Source organism: Xiphophorus maculatus, chromosome 3, assembly GCF_002775205.1.
Source record: "Xiphophorus maculatus strain JP 163 A chromosome 3, X_maculatus-5.0-male, whole genome shotgun sequence".
In the NCBI taxonomy this organism is placed as follows: domain Eukaryota; kingdom Metazoa; phylum Chordata; class Actinopteri; order Cyprinodontiformes; family Poeciliidae; genus Xiphophorus; species Xiphophorus maculatus.
Genome location: NC_036445.1, coordinates 12,277,743 through 12,300,566, shown reverse-complemented (window position 1 = coordinate 12,300,566; position 22,824 = coordinate 12,277,743). Strand labels below are relative to the sequence as shown.

The 22,824-nt window shown below is 35.5% G+C and overlaps 2 protein-coding genes across 2 annotated transcripts; both read left to right on the top strand.

Moving 5' to 3' along the window:
* The first annotated feature begins 1,594 nt into the window (after nt 1–1,594).
* LOC111608200 (dromaiocalcin-1-like) lies at nt 1,595–5,172 on the top strand. Its single transcript, XM_023331537.1, has 6 exons — nt 1,595–1,621; nt 1,983–2,081; nt 3,648–3,821; nt 3,919–4,070; nt 4,159–4,274; nt 4,714–5,172. Coding segments are annotated over exons 2-6 (603 nt in total). The 5' UTR covers nt 1,595–1,621; nt 1,983–2,080; the 3' UTR covers nt 4,874–5,172.
* A 13,024-nt stretch (nt 5,173–18,196) lies between these two features.
* Nucleotides 18,197–22,343, top strand: LOC111608182 (C-type lectin domain family 10 member A-like). Its single transcript, XM_023331446.1, has 6 exons — nt 18,197–18,299; nt 19,579–19,662; nt 20,396–20,644; nt 20,912–21,057; nt 21,150–21,253; nt 21,403–22,343. The coding sequence occupies exons 1-6, from the start codon at nt 18,281–18,283 to the stop codon at nt 21,557–21,559; spliced, it is 759 nt and encodes a 252-aa protein (XP_023187214.1). The 5' UTR covers nt 18,197–18,280; the 3' UTR covers nt 21,560–22,343.
* Nucleotides 22,344–22,824: the final 481 nt, after the last annotated feature.

The window sequence follows — 22,824 nt, the reverse complement described above, 5'->3', positions numbered from 1 at the left end:
TTGTGGTTGTATTTACCCAGAATGCCCTACACCGTAGCCTATTTTCTGCTCTTGGAGAGGTCTCTGGTTCGTTTGGTGTTCAGATATGCATTTGAACTACAGCACAGTTCACTTCAACCGAACAAACTTTACCCACTAACCCCAGTTTGTAGGTAGACCAGAGTTCAGTTTTTTTTTTTGCATTCACACCTTCGGAAAACCAGTGTTGTATAAAGTACTGAAATCTCAGAGTCAAGTAAAAGTACAAGTACCTCTCCAAAATATGACTTTGGTAAAAGTCGAAGTCACTGACTGAAATGTTACTTGAGTTAAAGTCTTAAAGTATCTGAAACTTCTTGTACTTAAGTATGGAAAGTACTTTAAAATTTTATGTACTCAAGTAATGTAATGAAAAGTACAAGTAAAAAGTAAAACAAAGCAAATGCAGTTTGAATGACATTTTTTATATTTTGGTAAACTTGTCAAATACACTTAAAATAATGTACCCAACCAAGTGCAGGAATAACATAAACTGCATGCGGTACGACGAATCTTTAACACCCACGACAGAGTATATTGTGTTTAAATAAGGCCATGGGCTCTCATCACCAGCTGGTGGTTCCCCTGGAGCCGTGTCCGACGTAGTTGCAGGCTGCTGCTGATTGCGAGACTTGCTTTGTGTTTAATGGGAGAAGCGAAACAGGTGTATCCTATTGGTGGTGATGAACAAGCCCAGGCAAGTAGGATACGGACTTTGTTCGGTAGCCTGCTTGCTACTTGCTAATCAGTAGGTGGGATCAAAACACTTGCGTTTCTCTCTCTCGCTTTTTTGTAACGAGTAACTAAACCACACATTGAAAATGTATCGGAGTAAAAGTACGCAATTAAGTTCGGAAATATAGTGAAGTAAAAGTGAAAGTCATCAAAAATTTTCATACTCCAGGAAAGTATGAAGTACTCCAAAATATACTTAAGTAAAGTAGTGAAGTATTTTTACTTCGTTACTATACAACACTGCGGAAAACGAACCGTACCTTCTATGCAAACGGACTGGAGTTTTATCCAAGTGGACTAAATGAACCTTAGAAGTGAAATCCCCTGTGGATAAAGCAGTCAGGACCGTTAGCTCATGTGAATACGTTAACAGTGAGAGGGTGTATTTTAGTCTCTGTGTGTTTTAGGCTGGTAGACGGGATGTGCTCAGACCACAGACTGACGGATGCTCTGGGTTTTTGTTTCTGCTCTCCTTCACCTTTTCCTGTGTGGTTTGGCCAAAAAACGCTTTGCATAGTTGGGCTGTTTTTCAGCTTAGACTGTCAGTCTTAAATGGCATTCGTGTAACTTTAGCTTTTGCGAGAACTTGTGATTAAACGGCAGTTTCATTGCTTAAGGCGAGATCACACTATTAAAAATAAAAAGTGTGAAAACTGATGAGGTTGAAGTGAGAAACTGCTCAAAAGTGCTTTTAGCTTTCAGTGTCTCTGCTGAACTCAGGGGATCAGGATCCAGTTTAACGACAGAGACTTATCGAGGTCATAGACAAAATTATTAAAACATATTTATCTGCAGACCTTTGAGACTTTAAAGATGGCCAAAGACTCACCTGAAATGATTTATGAAAATGTTCATACAATTCCAAAAGGTGAGTTACTCGTGTGTAATGTTTGTTGTAAAATACAAAAATATAAATGTACATTTTGTTTAGAACCAATCAAGTTGTTGGAAAAGCAGATTATTAAAACTGTTTTGTATGATATTTAGATTTCTTATTGAACCTATTTTTGGGTAATTAAAAGTTAGTGGTAAACTTGGTCAAAAAATATTCTCAACTGAACTTCCATTTTCCTCTTTTTTAAAATCTATGTTGTTTTACGGTAAAAATAATGAAATCCTTCACCTAAAACAACTAGTGTTGGTGTTTTTTTTTTAGCTTTTTCTTTCTTTTAAAAAGCAAGAAACCATTCTGTCTGTGCAAAATTGTGATTATTGAATTTTTTTTGCAGCGAGAAAAAAGGAACCATCAAAAACTTGTTCCAGCCGTCTGTTGTGTTTGTGGATAATTAGCTTCCTCCTGGTGGGAAGCATTGCAGTCAACATCTGGAGTAAGTCTCCGTTTCTTTTTCCTTTATCACATTTTAATCTACTAGAGGGATTATTGTGCAGCTACAGCCGTCACCTTACAAGCACAAACCTGTCTAATTACTTGTGTTTATGTCAGTATTTTTACTCATTTTATTCCGATGTTTGGTGACACGCCAGCAGAAAAGTTGTCCATAAGTGGAAGGAAAATTATTTATGGTTTTCAAACTGATTAATACACAAAACTGAAATGGAACTGCAAGCAGTTATAATGGGTTCCTCGCCCGCTCCCACCCTGCGCCGGCGCTCTGTGTTGGTCAACTGAGTCGGGAATTTTTTATGATGCTTTTTCATCACCAAAGATTTCAAAGGCAGGGCAGCTTTAAAAGAAATGTGGTATTGCACCCAGCGTGAGCCGGGGTGAGCCGGGGTGAGCCGGGGTGAGCCAGGGTGAGCCGGGGTGAGCCGGGGTGAGCCAGCGTCCTCCGCTGCTAAACTGTGTCACTTCAGGCTGGGGTGAGGATTTAATGCAAAAATATGTGAAACTGGAATGAGACAACACAGACAAATACTTAGTATACAAATCATACCACAGCTAAATAAACATTGCTTTATATAGATATTATAACTCCCTCCAGGTATTTAATAACGATGCCGTGAGAACTGTACAAAACACAAAATACAGTTTTATAGAAAGACATTCTCATAGAGAATAGACAACTATTACACAGCAAAACATTTACAATAAAGTGACTTGACTTACCAGAAACAGGCGCATTACGTCACCTTTAAAAACACGTGGCTAAGAAATTCAACAAATTCTTCAAATATTTTATTTCCACACAAAACTAAAATACAAAAATGTGTACCTCATTGGCCGCTTCAACCTGAAAGGGTTAAGAAAGAAACCTTGTGTAGCGTCTTCTTCCAGCCCAGCTACAGCCTCGGCGCCTCACCAAACCTCTCCACCAACTAGGAAAACTAAGCATGCTGCCCTCTACCAAGTGAACTAAAGTAACTATAAATATGTGCCTAAATGAAACAACAAATTAAACATTGGTTCCACTCTGGTAACATTTGTACAACCTTTAAACACAAAATATTTTACATCACTTTAACTTGTTTACACCAACTTAAAACCATGAAATTAACCCAAACTGTATAACTGCTGCAGATGGCAGCCAGATATGATGCTTAATTAGTTCATTTCAACTTTGATTTCCATGTAAAGTCAGACCAGCCTAAATATACTGACAATAAAAGCATGTCAAAAGTTGTTAAACCTGACAATATTCAGCAGAGAGACATAATAATATGAAGAATAATGGAAAAACAAAAGGATTCCCGGCTCCCTGGGCGGACAGCCATGCTTTGCAACACGGACACAAAAGGTTCAGGTTGTGTTAGCATTTAGCATTTAGCATCTGCAGCTATTTGACGTATCCTCTGATATCCTAACTGCACATCTCTGACAATTTACTTAAAAATCACTTAAGAGTTTTCTAATGTACGGTTGCATTTGGATTAAAACAAACAACCTGCCTGTGTTGCAACACTAAATTCACTTAATTCTCCTCCGTCATTTGCAGTGTGTCTTCAGATGTACAAACAGAAAGCAACTTTCCAGGAGCTGGAGATGAAGATGGGAAGAGTACAAAATTACAGTGAACTGCTGACTCATGAGAATAATGACCTGAACTTATGGCTGAGCTTTTTTCTGAAATTCAAAAATGTTCAAGTCTCAAAATACTGCAATGGTGAAAGTGAGTTGGTATCATGTGACCTTCCTGAAAACAAAACAAATTACTCCTAATTGATGCTGAAAGTCGCTCCGTCTCCCTGTTTGTTTCACGTTGACAGAGTGTCAGCCGTGTCAGGAAGGATGGGTTGAGTTTCAGAAAAAGTGCTATCTGTTTATTGATGAACACCCTTGGAAAACCTGGAAGGAAAGCGATGAGCTCTGCAAAAGTAAATCCGCAGATCTGGTCGTTATTGATCACCTGCAAGAACAGGTGAGCTCTAGGACGGCTTCATCTTCTAAAATTACATTTTTAACTTTTAAAATATAATTGTAATGATTTTAAACCAAATGACTTTCAGGAGTTTCTCAGTAAACAGATTAAGTATTACTATGACGAATATCATGGATACTGGTTGGGCTTACGTGAAATTAACAACAGATGGGTGTGGACTGACGGACGTAATGACACTCTTGGGTAAGAAATTTTAATTAAAAGTGAAATAAACACAAGAAATAAATAAGATAAAACACCGACTGTTTGTCGTCACCTTCCTCAAATAATCACCGAAATCCATTTTTTTGGGAAAAACTTGAATGAATGTTTAAATCAAGATTAAATCCACCTGGTCAGAGTTTATATTGAAACCAAATAATTAGAACATTGACCAGAGGTGGACAGAGCAAATAAAACTTTTACTCAAGTAAAAGTATAAAAGTATTTGGTACCACATTAAGTCATTTTCCTTAAGTATTTTGGAGTTACATTCCTCAGAAAAATCACAAAATGTGAGGTTCTACTCTTCGGCAGTCTGAATATCAGTTCTCGCCGTGACCTTGTAATTTTTCTCTATCATTTCTGTTTTATTCATTCAGTTTAGAACCAGCAGAATTTAACAGTCACTAATGTTTTGAAGGTTCTGGATGGGATCAGATTATGGTCTCTCTGGTCCGTTTGCTCTGCTGATCCCAGACAAAACTCCGACAAAGAGTTGGGACACATCAGATAACGCCTTTCTGAACAAATTCATCTGCGAGCAAGAAGCCCTGCTGAAGCTTGGAACTAGAGCAGGGTGACTGTCTGACCTTTGACCCGACGCTGGGGGTTTCAGAAACATTTCTCAAATGTCTGCTACCTAAATGAGCTTTTCTTGATCTCCTGCTCCAACAGCAAACAGAGTTTGCAGCTCGTTTAGGCGCAGCAGCTCGTTTAGGCGCAGCAGCTCGTAAGTCTGTTTGTGGTTATGACAGAGAAATGTGTTGCTTTGAAATTACAACCACAGACAAGATAGAGACAAAGTAAAAACATTTTAACATTTTGGAACTTTGAATTTGTCTTTGTAAAAAGTGTTGCATCGTATTTATGTGAATATGTGTTAACATGCATGCTGGTTTTCACAGCTTCTACTCATTTTAAATAATATTTCTGCTGATATCTGCACAGATTAGCATTGTGTTCTTTATTCAGTTTTTTAAAATGTGTTTTTATTCTTATGAATCTTTTTGCTTTGATTGCTTTTTACTTTGCTGATGTAACAAAATTTGACAAACAATAAAGGAATTTCTGTTCTGTTTTATTATATTCAAAGTTTTTCACTCATAATCAGACTTTACTGCCCCCAAATATGCTTTTAATTATTTTATTGAACTGAGTTCATCAATTTAATTTAATTTATTTTGTTTAAATGGCAGGCTGCATATTAAAATATTGTCGTAAATATTCAAAAATTATTTCTGCTTTGGGTCAGTTATACAGAAGAATTTTATTTGTTGCTAAATACCACAAATTTAGGAGAGAAACTTTTTTCTTCTTTTTTTTGCCAGAATTACTTTTCCGACTGACTTGGGTCAAAACTTTGTTTTGTTTTTATTTAGCCCGGTTCTTTCTGACAGAACTGGTGTAGATTTCATTTCTGAGTTTTCAGCCAGATCCATTACAGAGAAAACATTTCTAACATCACATTCATAAACCATTTGGTCGGTTTGGACACTGACGTATTTCTGAGAATAGTTTCCATTCCACTTAAGGAAATCACACTGTCAATATATCTTGGTGTTAATTTGTGACGTTGGTTTCTAAGAGTTTATGAGGAAGTAATTTATTTATTTCTGAAGTTGAACCCTCTCACAGATTCAAAACGTCTGCATTTATTTTCTGCTTCTTTCACGGTTTCACTTAAAAAAATGTTTGTACAGTTTATGTAAACATTAAGGAGCAGAAATGAAAAGACATTGGATTTTACAGCACGACTTGTGTCTTAATTTGTGTTTAAGACAAAGACTCAAGATTCAGACGAATGATCAGCAAGATTTAGAAGAACTAAAAGTTTTTGCACCTAAAGATCAACAGGAAACCAACAAGTCTTGACTAAAAACTCCACTAAAAACCCACCTGTTTAGGATTGTATTTGAAAAGTAATCAATTACAAATTTATTGATGGATCCTGACTTAATGTCGTGTTTTGATTGTTGATTATGTGTTTGATCTGATGTAAAGCACTTTGAAACGCCTTGCTGCTGAAATGTGCTATACAAATAAAATTTTATTGATTGATTGATTAAAGGGAACGATTCAGAAAGGTTTAATAATCTAGTTAATTACAGAGACATGAGCAGAAAACCAAGAGAAAGTTAAACAGCCTGTAGGAAAAACTAGAAGACTAGAAAACACAAAATAAAACCTGAAAAACTGGAAACAGGAAGTAAACTCTGATGACAGATGAACAGATAAAACCTGATGTAGCTTCACAGCTTATGATGACAAACACAGAAAAACATAAAAGCAACAAATGATTAAAAACCAAAGAGAAATACCGGAACGACTGGACTTCTAGTTAAAACCAGTCAATCGGATCATAAAAACAATAAACACAAGAATAAATGATTAATTCATAATTAATTTTTTCAGTTTTGTCTAAAATATTGTTGGGTTTAACCGTTACGTAGATTTATGGTCAAATGATCAGTAGTCAGAATCCCAAACTTTTACCAAAAACATGTTTGTATCCAATTATTAACTATTATTATTTCTAACCATTACAGTAAATATTTAGTGAAATAATGTTTTTTTTTTTACCTCTTAATGATAACAGACCAAATTATTTAAAATGCATTTAACTTTTTTTGTGTAGAAAAGCCTAAATACTTGCACATTAAATTACTTCATTTAAAATGAGTTTAACATTTTTCTGTTTTGTCAGTTTAAGAAGCTGCATATTTAAATGAACTGTTCAATTTCATTATAAATTCTGATTGTGGTTATTAAACCAAACAGAAGAAATGTTTCCAATATTTTAATTTCACTTTAAAATGGGTCAATTCAACCAACAACGTAATAGGAGGGATAAGATAACAATTATTATATATATTTTTAAAAACATCAGAAACCAAACAGGCTCATGTTTCAGCCTTCAAATATTTTTTCTGATTTAAACATCAGCCAGAAAAATCTGAAAAAATACGATTTAAGGATTGAAAGATAAATTATTACAATTTCTTAACATCATAAATCAGTATTTGGTGCAGAAATAATGATCTGCTGTCATATTCAGATAATAAGAGTTTAAACTTTTATGCTTTGTGAAATAAACAGATTTATTAAATTGCTGCTTTGGAAACTTTTATGCTGTAATACGTAACCAGTGGTTGTAAAGCAGTAATATTTATATCTGGTTTTATTCCCACCAACAGACAGTAAAAAATAAGTTTGTTCTCGATTCTGTCTGCTGCTGGTGTTGGAGGTAACCTTCGTCCTGCTGAGCATCGGCATCATCAGCTGGAGTGAGTCTCTCTCTCCTCGTATTTATCGTCTAATATCCCGTTTTTAGCTTCAGTGCTCCTCTGCAGCGTCGTGCAGTTATGAGAGGTTAAAGGTCACATGATGACAGTGTGTTGTGGTGCTTTCTGTCGTTTGAAGGCTGTTTGGAAATAGAGAAACAGAAAGCGAGAGTCAGCAGGCTGGAGCTGGCGTCTGAGCGGACGTGCAGAGAGAAGGAAAAGCTCAGATTCATCCTCACATCCACAAACTTCTCCGTGAGAAACTTCTGTCCTGTTGGACGTGAGAAACTCGATTATATACGATTAGATGATTAATCAAAGTTTAAACTAGGAGGAGACTGAAATTTGATGTAATGTAAACAGTTGCTGTAGTTTTAAGTGTAAAATATCTTGCCATATTTACAGTGGATACGGCAAGACAGTTACCTTAATAATGAAGTGCAGCAGCCCACCATTGTTTTCTCTGGAACATAACTCAGTTATTTGAGGAAAATTTGCTTTTCACAGATTTATCTTTCTTAATGCTGATTGAAGAAAAAACTAATGTTTCCTAGCAACCCCGACTGAGTTCTGGCCGTAACCCAGCAACTCCAGCCAAGCCCAACCCGTTACCTAGTAACCCCAGCTGAGCTCCAGCACATTTGGTCAGCTGGTTTTCAAATTCAGAAATAGTTTAGGAAAGTAAAATAATGCAGCTCATTAATTCAGATCCTTCAAAGAGTTTTTGTAGATGCTGATGGCTGATGCCAGGGTCCTGAGTATGGGCTGTACAGTGGCTGCTGTTGACTTACCACTTGCTGTATTCTTGTTGATTGTGCAGGAAGTCCCACTTCTGCTTTTCAAAGAGGTACAGTTGTGTAATTGCAGCCATTTTCACATGTAAGTGTGCCCAGCAGCAGCTCATTTGGATTTAAAGTGACGGAGGCCTTAAAGAGTTCAATAGAGGCAGAACTGAGCAGAATGAAATCTCATTGTCTAAGAGTGATTCTGAGGAAAACATCTTCTGTAGCCCATAAACGTCTCCTAACCTGGCAGCGTAATAGGTCACCTTAAGAAGCACAGCAAGATGAACTCTGCTAGTGCTACTGGTTCAGGAACGACACCGAGCTGAACTGGGAAGAAAGTCGTCGGTTCTGTCAGGACAGATCTGCAGATCTGGTTGTTATTAATAATCCTCAGCAACAGGTGAGCTAGAACACCAATATGAATAATTTAAAAACTAAAGTAATCTGAGCCTTTAATGACAATGTTTCTCCACAGGCTTCCATCAGTAACCTCGGCCTGCAGCTGGATCTGGCTCGGCCTGCAGCACGTGGACAGCAGCTGGGTCTGGATCGACGGATGTAAAGACACTTCAGGGTAAGAGTTTATAAAGAAACAAAGAAATAAAATGATGTTTTCTTTGATGGTGTTTCTGTCTACAGGTTTTGGATGGAAGATGTCAACCCTTTGGGTTCGTATGCGGAGGTGTTGGGCTGGAGGGATCTCACAGACGGCTGGATGCCGACGACATCTTTGACCTTTGACCTTCAGCAAGGTTGTCTGTGAGCTGGAAGCCTTCAACGTTTCCAATTAAAGAGTTTCTGTTCTCACTCTTCACCGGGATATTTACACCATCTAAACTGAAACACATCATATTTTAAAGTCTCATCATGATATTAAATATCTTGCCTTTCATTGGTGCTTTAAATGACCTCATCTGCTAATTAGAGGAAATAAATCGGCTATTGATCCGTTCATGATCATGTATAGATTATATTTGCATTGTTGTTGTTTTAAAAATATGTTTTTTTTTCTGTTTGCCACTACACCTAAAAATATGTATTCAATAGTAATAAACAGTAAAATGACAGAAAATATCAGTTAAAAGAATCTCAGCAACCAAGACTTAAATAATCGGTGAAAACAGTAAATTGTACATTAATTTTATGAGTTGTATTCATGTTCATTTTAGGGAAAACATTTTCTTTTCCAGTAAAACATTTACACCAGCACCATTTTAAACTCTAAAGTAAACAATGATAATGAAAGAAAAATGTTTTACCTTTATTTTTTGGTGGATTTGTTTCAACCGCAGCTACTGTTTTTACAGTGTATCTCTTGATGTGCTCATAGTTTTCAGTAAATTATTTACTCTTACTACTTTTAGTGTAAAATATGTGAACATAATTTGTCCTTTTGCAGATTCTTCATATTTGTGGCTTTCATGAGATTTTAACACAAAACTGAAGGCAGGAAACAGAAACTTCTGCATGTTAACGTGTTATTATACTGGTATAAAGTCTTTTCTTTAGTTTTCTTTAGACTTTAGTCTTTTCTACTAAAGTCTAGAAAAGACAAAACTAATCTAATGTAGCAGAGCTGCTCCCACCTGCTGCCACCAGAGGGCGCTATCCTATATAATTTGTTTTATTAAGAGTTTGGTGGAGGGAAAACCACTTGTTCTTCATAAACTCAACCTAAAGTAAAGAAATAAATCAGATTAGATTTTATCATCACAGCTCACTGTGTAAGGAATGAAAAATAAACTAAATTTAAATATTTTTAGATTATTTTATGCCATTTATCTATTAGGATTCAGACTTTATTTCACAGAAATTACTAGGAAAATGATGAATATTTTACTTACTAATAAGAAAATATAGTTTTCTGATGACAGTTTGCTCATATAAATTAAACTTGTTTTGCTCTGTATTGCGATTTAAAATATTGTGCTTACATTACACAGCATTGTTATATTTTTACTAGTTTTGTCTTTTACAGCTGCCAAGTTTTTTTTTCATTAATTCTTGTAAAATACTGTAATGTTATTAAATACATATAAATCTTTTTGAGGGAAACACCATTTCTATCCTGTGTATGTCTTGAACATATGGCAATTATAAAGTTGTTTATAAATAAAATGTTTTTGTAATTAACGTTTTTATTGATATTCTGAATATTATCACATATGAAGCACAAACAGAAACAGAAAAGCTGAAAACTCCCCCAGCTGTACATCACATGCATGTTGCAGAGTTTACAGTTTTTCCCAGTAACTTGGAAAAACTAGTTTTCTAGTAAATCCAAGAAGTTTCATCCTGACGTTTGACCAGTACTGATATGCACATCAGTCCCAGCGCCGCCTGCAGCCATTAATGCCTGATCTGGAGATAACACTGAAAGGTCGTCCTTTCATGAAACTTTCCCCAAGAGCAATGCACAGAATGTCGTGACAAAACTTCCCAGGTTCAGAGATGCAGGTTTGATAACAGACTTCGCTGCCAGCTGTTACTTTATTTCCTCATCCTCACTCAGATTCAGGATCATGAAACATCTGTTGGTTACTTTTATTAAACTGAATTAAAATGTCAACAGACTGGATAAAAAATAACCAACTGACAAACTGATGGTGAATAAGTTTGGGTTCAGTCTGTCATTTCCCTGTTGGTGGTTTCCATGACAACCCCAAACAGAAACGGGCCTGTTTGTTGCTGTCCTTAGAAATATAATTAGGAACATTTTTCAAAGAAAGTATCAACCAGATCACGAAACATCTTTAAACCTTTTTGTCTTTTTGTTCTGTTGCTTCTGATCTGAAGTTGAAGGATTTACAGAAAAACAGAAACAAACTCCTGGGAGATATTTTAATGATGAAGAACCAAAGAGGAAAAAGTTTATAAAATGAGGGAGAAATTTAGCAACAATATCACAAACACAATTTAAGAAAAATGTATTAGATAAATAACTGATATTTATTAACTGGATCAGTTCATAATGAGACATTGATGAATTATTTCCAAATTGTTTTTATTAAATTCTTGAGGAAAACAGTGTAAATGTGGGTAATTATATCCTGATGCAGCAGAATTATTATGGTCCGATTCTATTTTAATAACTGTAAGAATTAAAGATAAATATTAATATTTCAACAGATGTTTCACCATGTTTATTTTTAGCTTTTAATCTAATTAACCTGCTCAAATAATTTATTATTTTTAGTCAGGGACAAAAATAAATGAGTTAAACATGAAAATGAAACAGAACAGAACCGGTTCTGATTTATAACTTGAAGTTTCGGTCTGGATGTCTGCTAATGAATAATTAGGTTATGATGTAAACAAACTTTCCACTTGATCTTGATTAGGTTCTATTATCACTTAATGCAATTATTAAAAATAAAACATAACTGTTTGGTTTTGAACATCATGAAAGTCTGATCCGAACATCTCAGACTCAGGAAGCCCAGATGTGATCAGATCACTCAAAATGACGGAGGTCACTGCTAAGTAACGTGGTTTTGATTTTTACGTTTCTGAAATAAAAGTTATTTTCACCCTTCATGAAACCTGACTTTATTTTCCACACCACCATCAGAAAACCTCCTTATCAGTTTCAGACGATCTTTCATGTGATTTACACCCAAAAGGTCCAGAAAGGATCTTCTGTGATCAGAAACAAAACTGCTGCAAGGACTGTGGAGAAACTGCAGCAGATATTCATCCTAGTGAGACGAGTCTCACTAGGATGTCTCTACTGTCTCTACAGACCTGAGTGGCTTTATTATGCTTTATATCATTTCTGTTTTTATGCCAATAATCCCATTGACCTGATTGTTTAATCAACTGAAGAGTTAAACTATTTCCTGCTGACACATCAACAACAGGAAGAACATTATTGGCTCTTTCTGACTCCAGACTCTCAAAATAATTCCCCCTTTTTAGCTCAATATTTTGTGAAGATTCTCATTATATATTGTAACACTGAAAAAATGTGATCCATTTTTTCAGTGTTACAATAAAAAAATGGATTGGATTTATTGATTTAAATCCAATCAACCCTTTTAAAAAAGGTTATTATGTCACACGTGTTCAAGTTAAGTTTATCCAATCAATCAATCAATCAATCAATCAATCAATCAATCAATCAATCAATCAATCAATCAATCAATCAATCAATCAATCAATCAATCAATCAATCAATCAATCAATCAATCAATCAATCAATCAATCAATCAATCATATTTTATAGCACATTTCAGCAGCAAGGCATTTCAAAGTGCTTTACATCATAACAAACACAGAAACACAAAGCAAGATAGAATCAACAATCAAAACACGACATTAATTCAGGTTCCATCAATAAATTTGTAATTGATTACGTTTCAAATACAATCCTAAACAGGTGGGTTTTTAGTCGAGTTTGCATCCATAGAAGGTTTACCTGTTACACACCTACTGCGTTATATGGAACAAAATACCTGTTGCTATTTTTATTCCCACTCACACTCACAATCACACAGTTTAATTATATAATTTAATTACATTCATGGGAGTAAATCTGTTTTTTCTCCTTGATAAATTTGTGTCATCAAGGAGAAAAAAATTATTTTTATCTAAAACATTCAGGACAAATTTAAATCTAATTATAATTAAATCTCTCTCAGGTTAATGTTAATGTTAAGTCAGTTTGACTTAAAATGATACTTAGCACTTATTTAACATAATAAAGGTTAAACTACACCATGTTCCAAATTATTATGCAAATTGGATTTAAGTGTCAAAGATAATTTTTTGTTTTGCTATTAAATTTATAGATGCTATTGTGTGTCAGGACTCTTTGAATCACTATAATTAATTTCAGAGACCTGGTTGATTAGTTTGTCAGATGAGCTCAATTAAAGGAAATTTACTTAAGAAGGATGCTCCACATTATTAAACAGGCCACAGGTTTCAAGCAATATGGGAAAAAGAAAAAATCTCTGCTGACGAAAATCATCAGATAGTGTAGTGCCGTATGGCCAGTGGTGGAGAAAGTACTCAAAAAATGTACTTAAGTAAAAGTACAAATACACAGGCAAAAATGTACTCAAGTAAAAGTCAAAGTACCACATTAACATTTTACTTAAGTAAAAGTAAAAAAGTACTGGCTTTTAAAAATACTTAAGTATTAAAAGTAAAAGTACTTGCTGAATACATAACCTAATCGCTAATATCATTAAGTGTGCCGATACTATTTAATTTGAATACATCATAAATGTGCCATTTTAATAAACAATGTCACAGATTAAACATGTTCTTATTGTGTTTATTCTCTGTAAGAGTTTAGACTTAGATATGTGATTCTATGCATCATAATTTCAGGGATGGAAACATCTTATTTCCTGTCCTAACGTAGCATGAACTTCATTAGTGACATTTATTTAGAAAGAAATCCAACTGAAAGGGGATGGAACGAAGGTGTGGGGGGGAAGACATGCAATCGAGGAGCCACGTAGCAGAGTTGTAGTCAAGACCACTGAACACGAGACCAAGACCAGCGCCCTGCGCTACATGACACAATAAAATGAAGTGCACCTATCAAAACTGGTTCTCAGATTGATCTGAAAGATCCACATTTCCATAAAAACACCTAGATATAAATACTTAGAGCTGAAATATATTTAACCAGTATCAATTACAACTCATTTCATTCTGTTTTGCTTTCATCGCTGTGCTACAATCCGCAGAGGTCGCCTGCCATCCCTATAAAAATAACGCCCTGGGCGGTTGCCCATATTGCCCATGTCAGAAACCACAACTGTCTGCACCATTAAACCATGAAACATAGCAATTAACTGTAATTGCTATGTTACAATTACAGTTGTAATTGTAACATTACAACAACACTATGAACACTGTCAGAAGGAGCACCATGACTGTTCTCATCCTCCCTCCCACTGCATGTTTGCCACCATGACAGGAGACAAAATCAACCAATGAGCATGCTCTGTGTTCATACCTTCAACTTTTACTTATTCGGCAATTAAATAAATGTGTGTGTGTGTATATATATATATATATATATATATATATATATATATATATATATATATATATATATATATATATATAGCTATATATAGCTATTGCAGTGTATACAAGAACAAAGAACGGCTCTCAGTGAGGCTTCAGTCCCATCAACCTTAGTAAAGATCCGTCCAGAAGAATCGGATCGTTCCTGAATCCACACAATAATTCAGCGCATGAGTGACAACTTTTTTTCATCGCAGATGCAACATGTGTCTCAGTACAGCTAGCTTTGCTAGCATCACGTCCACAGATCTTACCTTTCTTTAAGCTTTCCTTCCAAGTGACGCTAAAAGTTGGACAAAGTCCCACCGTCTGTGAAAGCGAAGCGCTGCTGGTTTTACATGTCGTCATATCTTATGATTTATGCAGCTATTATCGATTAGTTAGACATCTTCTCCCGCTCAGAGGAAACCACTGCGCATGTCTGGAGCTCCGCGTGCTAGTAAAGGGGGAGGCGATGGGTGACAACAGACACCAAGTCACGTTATTGCTGGGATTTTACGGCGCCACCTTAAAGTCCCTGAACTTCATATTTTAACGGACAAAAAGAGAGCAGTGCGACTTGGATGTAACGAGTAACGCGACACTTTTGTAGAAATGTAGTGAAGTAGAAAGTACAGATACTTACTGTAAAATGTAGTGGAGTAAAGGTAGAAAGTACCCATTATTAAATCTACTTAAGTAAAGTACAGATACATGAAAATTGTACTTAAGTACAGTAACGAAGTACTTGTACTTCGTTACTTCCCACCACTGCGTATGGCAAGATATGAAAACATTAGATATTTAACAAAACCTGAAGCGTTATAGAATAGAATAGAATTACTTTATTCATCCCAGCAGGGAAATTATTTCGCAGTTACAGCAGCATAGAGACAAGACACACAACAACCACCACTGAGTAGCAATTGTAGACAGAATAAAAATAAAATATAACATGCTGTCAATATAAAAGCAACTTAGAGCAGACCTTGCAAAGATTCAAAAAATGCAGATACAGTATGTATATGTAAATATACTGTATGTACAGCAAGTGTGCCACATTGCAGTTGTGCAAAATTGGACTGATTAGTGCAGAACAATGATTTAGCTTTTATTGTACAGTGAGATGGCATGTGGCAGGAAGGATTTCCTGTATCTGTCCCTACGACAGCGGAGCTGGAGCAGTCTATGTGAGAAGGTGCTCTGCTGTCTGTCCACTATGTGGTGGAGAGGGGGCTGTTTATTGTCCATCATAGACAGAACCTTCTTCAGTGTCCTCCTCTGCACCACAGTTTCCAGGGACTCCAGCCTTAGTCCCAGTACAGAGCCAGCTTTCCTGATGATTTTGTCTAGTCTATTAGTCTGTTAGTCTGTTAGTCTGTTATCATACTGTGAAGAGATTTGTGGCTGATTCAGAACAAAGATGGTTTGTTCTGAAACCATGTCTTTATCTTCCTCATTCAGATAAAGACAGAATGAGGAAAGTTTCTGTTGGACACATTCATGGGATTAAGAGAGCAGCTGTTAAAATGTCCTTAAAGCAGCAAACAGTTATTTGAAGCTACTGGAGCCTCTGGAGCCTCAAGGTGGAGGATCCTCCAGAGGCTTGCGGTGCATCAACCTACTATTGGGCCCCTAACCAGAACTCACAAGCAGAACCGGTCCCAGTGGGCCCAGCCGGACATGAAGATTAATTTTCAAACAGACTTGTTCACTGATGACTGCTGTGCAACCCTGGATGGTCCAGATGGACGCAGTAGTGGATTGGTGGTGGACGGCCACCACGTCCCAACAGGCTGTGAGCAGCAAGGAGTTGGTGGAGTCATGCTGTGGGCCAAATCATGGGGAAAGAGAGAGAGAGCTGGTCGGCCCCTTCAGAGTCCCTGAAGGTGTGAAAATGACCTCAGCAAAGTATCTGAACTTTCTGACTGATCACTTTCTGTCATGGTTCAAAAAGAAGAGCCGAACCTTCAGTAGCAAAATCATCTTCATCATGACAATGAATGCTGCAAGGAAAACCCCTGTGTCATTGGCTGCTATGGGCATAAAGGGGAGAAACTCCTGATGTGGTCACCATCCTCCTCTGACCTCTGACCTCAACCCTATTGAGAACCTTTGGAGTTTCCTCAAGCAGAAGATCTGAATCCAGTTCATATCAACCAGCAGCTCTGGGAAGATTTTCTGACATCCTGCAGAGAAATTCAGCAGAAACTTTCCACAAACTCACAAGTTCAATGGATCAAGAATTGTGCTGTGATATCAGAGAAGGTCCAATGTTAACATGGAACTGGGTCTGTTAAGATGTTTTGATTGAATTAGCTTTTTTATTTTAGTACATGTGAACACTTAATGCTGCACATGCAAAGATTAACTGTTTGCAGTTCTTTATAATCCATAAAATGTTTAGAAAATCTGCTGTGCATAATAATTTGGAACATTTTGCATTTTGAGTTTCTTATTTTTGAAAACATTCCTGTTCTGATGGGGAGCTTTGTTCAGTAACATTTGATTTATACTGTAATAGTTCATGACTTGAAAATTATACTGACCATCATTTGCATTGACCATTTCAGAAAATCTGAGAAAATATCACTTGGATAATAAATTGGAACAAGGTGAATTCAACCTCTTTAAAGTGAGTTAATTCAACAGAGGTCCAGCCAAGTGGTGCTAGTCGTCTGAGTGTCTCCAGTGATTATAGTATAAAGACAGTCGGTTCTGGTTCTGGAAGGTCCATTCACTGGTTAATCAGTATCCCTGGCTACCATTACAGAACAAAGACTAAAGAACACTCCAACCAATCAAAGACAAGGTTAATGAAAGGTATCAGTCAGGGGATGGATACTAAAACATCTGAGTCTCTGTCATGGTGACCTTCTTCTTGTTCTGCTGAACTAGGCTGAGGATTTTTGTCCAATCATGAAGCTCCAGCTCTCAAAAACAGCTAGCAGGGAAAAACTAGCTGTCCAGGAAATCCAAGAAGCTTCATCCTGACGTTTCACACGGAGGACCAAATTCTGCTCAGTGAGTCCAAAGCGGCCCCGGTCCTGGTTCCCCTTCATGTTGTTGAGCATGGCTTCACAGGAAGCATCCATTTAATCCACTCATTTAACTCGGGACACTTTGTGGTCCTCCACTGTCTGATGATGATCCTGCATGCTGTCACCACACCGACCACCGTAAAGAATCCTTCTGGGGTGTTTAGCATTTCAGATCCGTCTCCTAGTGAACCCAGTTCTGGAGTCTGACGGATCTCTGAGCCGAGCCAAGATTTTAATCCAAAGAGGTGAAACCAGAGAACAGACCCAAAAACAGGGCCAATATGTTTCCACCTCTGTCTGACGTTCCCAACACATATTGTCTGAATTATTTCATTCTATGTAGTTTGTTGTTCATTAACTATTTAATGTTTTAACTATTTAATGTTTTAACTATTTAATGTTTTTAACTATTTAATGTTTTAACTATTGTTTGTATGTTTGCCAGTGGATTCTTCCCTCAACACAATATAATGTCATGTTTATTTATTTACATGCTGATCAAGACAAGACATGCAAAATCCAAAAACAACAGGACAGGAAAATAGAAAATATGCTAATTATTCTTCCCATTTAATCAGATAAAGTCTGAAGATCAAACATTTGATACTAATGTTTTTCCTTCAGCCTTATTTTCTTATGGTCTGATGCAAATCAGTAGTTCTTGAATAATCAAATCAAAAGTCAGAATAATTTTCCTGAAGTTCCTGTTTTTCAGTGATAAAACACAGAAACTGTTTCCTGAGTTCAGTCTTGGTTCCTGCAGAGGAAGAGGAGACGTTCTTCGCTGCTGGATCTTCGTCTTAAATCATCGGCTGCAGTTTCTGATTTTCTCTGAGCGTTTTCAGCCGTCAGTGATGAATATCAACATCCTGGGTAAGAAAGTCCTGAAAAACATTTCAGTCTGGATTTTCTGTTAGAAAATAATTAAAGACTTATGTCAGGAATCAGATTATCATTCACAATATTGTTATGTTACTATTTAGCAGCTAGCTTAATTAGACAGAAAGTCTAATGTCTGAAATTAAAGAAAAGTGTTTTTAATTAAAACTGAAGTTTGTTGGGCTGCTTGAAAAAACTCCATTTGGATTTTAACACCAAAAAATACTAAACACCATTTATTTATCTTTGTTTCCTCTTAGCCACATTTAGGACTTTTAACATAAATTAATGTGTTGTTTATATTAAAGGTTGAAACACAAACAGATGTTTAAAACTGTAGGTAGCATCCTGTCATCAGACTTTCAGAATAAAAGTGTTTGGATGTCGACTTCCTGACTGATTTTAAAATTATGAATGAATTAAATGTGAGATTTTTGACCTGCAGCACTTTAATGTAACGCTAGTCCAAAGTATAAATCCTGGTAACTTTACTCACCTCAAATTATTAACAAAATGACAAAATCAATAATTATAAAAAAAAATAAAGGAAAAAGAAACATTTAAAATATTTTTTAATCCAAATTAACAAAATATTGACATAAAACAAAGTTCTTATATTTTGATGAAAAGTTACTTATAATTTAGTTTTCTCTTATTTCTATCTGGAGAGACTCACACAGAGAAGAAAATAGCAGTTAAAAAGATTTAATGGTACAATTCCTTTGGCGCACGGACCCGGCAGAAGACCATGAGCCGAGGATCGCCGGGAGCAGGCAGTCTGCTCGGCGAGCTCGGGAAAGTCAAATAATTTTTCTTTAAGTTCTTTTCAGATTCACACTTAACTTTACTTGATTTCCAGCTTTTTCTTCCTTTTTTGATTTATATTTGGTTATTTGAATTTTATATCAAAATATGTTTTCAAGTCTTAATATTCAATAATGTAATGTTTGGACTGGATTGTAAATACAAATGTTAAGTTTATGATAAATTATTAAACTATTTAATTCAGAAAATTCAGTTGTTTTGATTTAACTTCAATAAATCAATTTATTTTAAAAATGAGACACATTTATGTTTTCAATATTTACTGAAAACATAAAGTCTGTTCTATCTAGTATTTTCTATTTCTTGTATTAATATTTGATTGAATTTCCTTTGAATGTATTTTATTTATATGTTTTTTGATATATTTTCTTAGTTTAAAGATGAAATATTATGTGTCTAACCCGTCGTAGCAGCAGCAGTGGAATGAATCTAGTTTTATTCTTTGCAGGGACCAAAGTCCATGTGGTCCTGGTGTTTGTTGGGGCTCTGTGTGTCCTGCTGCTGTTTGGGTGCATTGGGGTAATCTCTTGGGGTAAGTCCTATTTGTCCTCTGAACAAACACTTTCATCATTTCCTGTATGACTTTAGGGATGACAGCCCAGTTGCTCTCTGCCTTCACCATCCAACCCAATGTCCACCAACTTATGGCAGCTCTGGCCTCCCGTACTTTAGGCCGATGCTCAGATAAGATCATCAGGATCATTGTGTGGAGATGCTGCATGGTGGCGTAGCTGTTATTTGGTGATTTTGTTTCCTTTTCAAACGTTGTGCTCACCTCAGTGATTTCCTGGATGGCAGGATTTCTCTACTACTGTAAAATGTTTCCTGTCATTGTGGGACGCAGATTAAAGTTAGTTAAACATTTAGGAGCAAAAGGAGGAAACATTGACAAACGAGGCGCCTTCATGCTGCGTTGAACACCCAGCATCATTTTACCACTGGAACACACTTCCTGTTTGGTTTCAAATCAAACAGATTTTATACAAATATGATTTGAAACAAAAGTCCAAGTCAGTTAATAAATGATTAGTGAATTTATAAAGATGAATCATTAATGACTTGATCCAAGTAACATGACTCTAGTCCACACTTTGCTTTTTGTCAGATTAACGTTTAGATGATAAAAAGACTCCTTGTTGAAGATTAATACGTTCAAACATGTTAGATGATGACAGTCAGAAGATTATAGAAATAACACAAGTTATGAACAGTAAAGATCCTTGAACTGATTTTTTTCTGAATAATCTGTTTCCTCTCATTTACAGGCAGCAGGAAAATGAACCAACAGGATGAAGCGACTAATAAACACTCAGAAGAGACGGCTGATTTAAAGAATCTGACTGAACATCTGAAGACTGAAAATGTAAAATTACAGAAAGAAACTGAGAAACTCAGCAGGCAAATTGAGAATCTAGATGATAAATCCCATAAAGAAACTGAGAAACTGAACCAGACAATCCAGTTAATCCAGAAATTCAAGGCCTTCCTGTTCAATGAACTCTGCAACGGCCCAGGTGAGTCTCTAACTCTGAGATGTTTTGTCTCTTTAAGACATTGAGATACGTCTTTAAACATCTGAGATGTTTATGAACAAAGAAAAAATGAAAAAACACTGTAAAATAGTACAAAGTTTTTAAAAAATTCTAATTATATCAGCAATCGGACAGGAAGACCTGATACATGTACAGATAAAATCCCAGTCTAACAGAAGAGACACGATACAAAGAGAAACTGTTGTTTTTAGTTTAAATTAATACATTTTTGTTATTTTCTGTCTCCAGAGTGTCTGCTGTGTCAGACAGGTTGGATCTTCTTCAGTGAATCATGTTACTTTATCAGTAATGATTATTTGACCTGGAATGAAAGTCGTTTCTTCTGTCAGTTAAAATCTGCTGATCTGATTGTTATTAATAATCAGCAGGAACAGGTGAGCTATGACACAATCATGTTACAAATTCTACATTTCACTATGGGACAAAACTTTATCTTCTTGATGATTTTCAATGTCGTAATTAACAGGAATTCATTTATTACAAATTAAACACAAACAAATACTACTGGTTGGGGCTACGGAAAGTTGGGAGCAACTGGGTTTGGGTTGACGGTCGTATCGACACACTTGGGTAAGAGATTTCACACAGAAAACAAAGTAAAGTAAATTAAACTATTAGTTGTTATTGCATCTGTTACATATCATTGTGTTAAAATAGTTCAGTCAAAAGAGACTTTATTTAATTCTACTTTTTCTGATGTTTGTGTTTCTCATTTAAAGGTTCTGGAGCTCGTCTTACCAGTACTCTCCTTATTCAAATGCATATGCATTCATGTATCGAACTGGGAGTCCCACAGCGAGCTGGGGCTCAGGATCAAACACATACTCACGCCGCCCCCTCTGTGAGCAGAAAGCCTTGAAATTGTCTCTTAATTAACTCTGTTGCTGTTTCCTCCTTTTTCTGCTGCAGTTTTTCCAGATCAACAGATTTGAGACAAATCAGATTTTTCTGTTTCATCTTTACCATGAATATCTTTAGTCTTTACTTCTGTTGCCTTTTACTGTTTATTCAGTACAGATTATGTTTTTCACCTCTATAAATATATTTACTTTAGCAAAAAAATCTCCAAGAACTCAAAATGACTAAAATGATTAATTTCACTCATTATAATCTGATCTAAGTTTTGATATTTTTCCATATTGTAAATATGCTTCATTAGAGTGTGATTATTTTTTTGAATTTATTTACTGATACTGGAAATTAATATTTATTAAAGACACTATTGAAGTCTGTGTGGTCAAAAATCCTCCCCCTCAAAGATTGGCTGTTCTTTACTATAATCATGTTTGATTCAGTCAATATCAATATATTTTATTAATTTACTAAAACAATTAATCAAAGTGTCATTAAAGGTGCAGAAACCCACCAGATGAAGGATTTAATAAAATTTTCAGAAAATTAAAACAGATTATATTTTATTCATTGACACATTAAATGAAAATGATTGAAACATTTTTTTATCCTACAAGTGAATTCCTTCAATGAAAGTTTGATTTTTATAGATTTTTATCTCGACTTGATTTTAGTTACAGTTAGAAACATTGTTTTTATGTTTGGGTTTTGTAAAAAGTGTAAACTTTGTTTTATTCTTAAACAACAATATAATCTTTGGCCTGGATTGCAAAATCAAAACCAAAAATGGTAATGGCAAAATTATGCAAATACAACCATTCATAGATCAATAAACTTTAGATTCTAATTAATATTTAACACTGCAACTGGAAGACATTAAAATATACAAACAAAACAATAAATAAAACAGAGACGTCCAAAAATTGTCCCTGAAATAAAAGGTTGAGACGAAAGCAGCAGAATGAAACGTCTGTCATCCTGTTTTTGGTAGAAAGAGAGAAAGAAAAGAGAAAAATAATAAATCATGCAGTTGGAAATTATTGAGCTCATTTTTATTTATTGGCATTTCATTGATTTATTGCATCAGGCCAATTTGTAATGGAAAAATATTTTAGATGAATTCTTTATTCTAGTTGTTTCCCTTTGCTAATGTTGCACCAGAATTTCCTCTGTGGGACAATAAAGGATATTTTTTCTTCTTTATGTAATATATTTTTATTTAATACTTTATTAAACTTTTCTGTATAAAAAACTTTTGTCATATTTAAAATCTGAAAAATTGGATTTCA

Excerpts from the sequence above, each read along its gene's own strand:
- LOC111608200 (XM_023331537.1), top strand. Across the intron at positions 3,822-3,918 it reads AAAATACTGCAATGGTGAAA|AGTGTCAGCCGTGTCAGGAA; the intron begins GTGAGTTGGTAT and ends TCACGTTGACAG. Across the intron at positions 4,071-4,158 it reads TTGATCACCTGCAAGAACAG|GAGTTTCTCAGTAAACAGAT; the intron begins GTGAGCTCTAGG and ends AATGACTTTCAG.
- LOC111608182 (XM_023331446.1), top strand. Across the intron at positions 20,645-20,911 it reads TGAACTCTGCAACGGCCCAG|AGTGTCTGCTGTGTCAGACA; the intron begins GTGAGTCTCTAA and ends TTCTGTCTCCAG. Across the intron at positions 21,254-21,402 it reads GGTCGTATCGACACACTTGG|GTTCTGGAGCTCGTCTTACC; the intron begins GTAAGAGATTTC and ends TCTCATTTAAAG.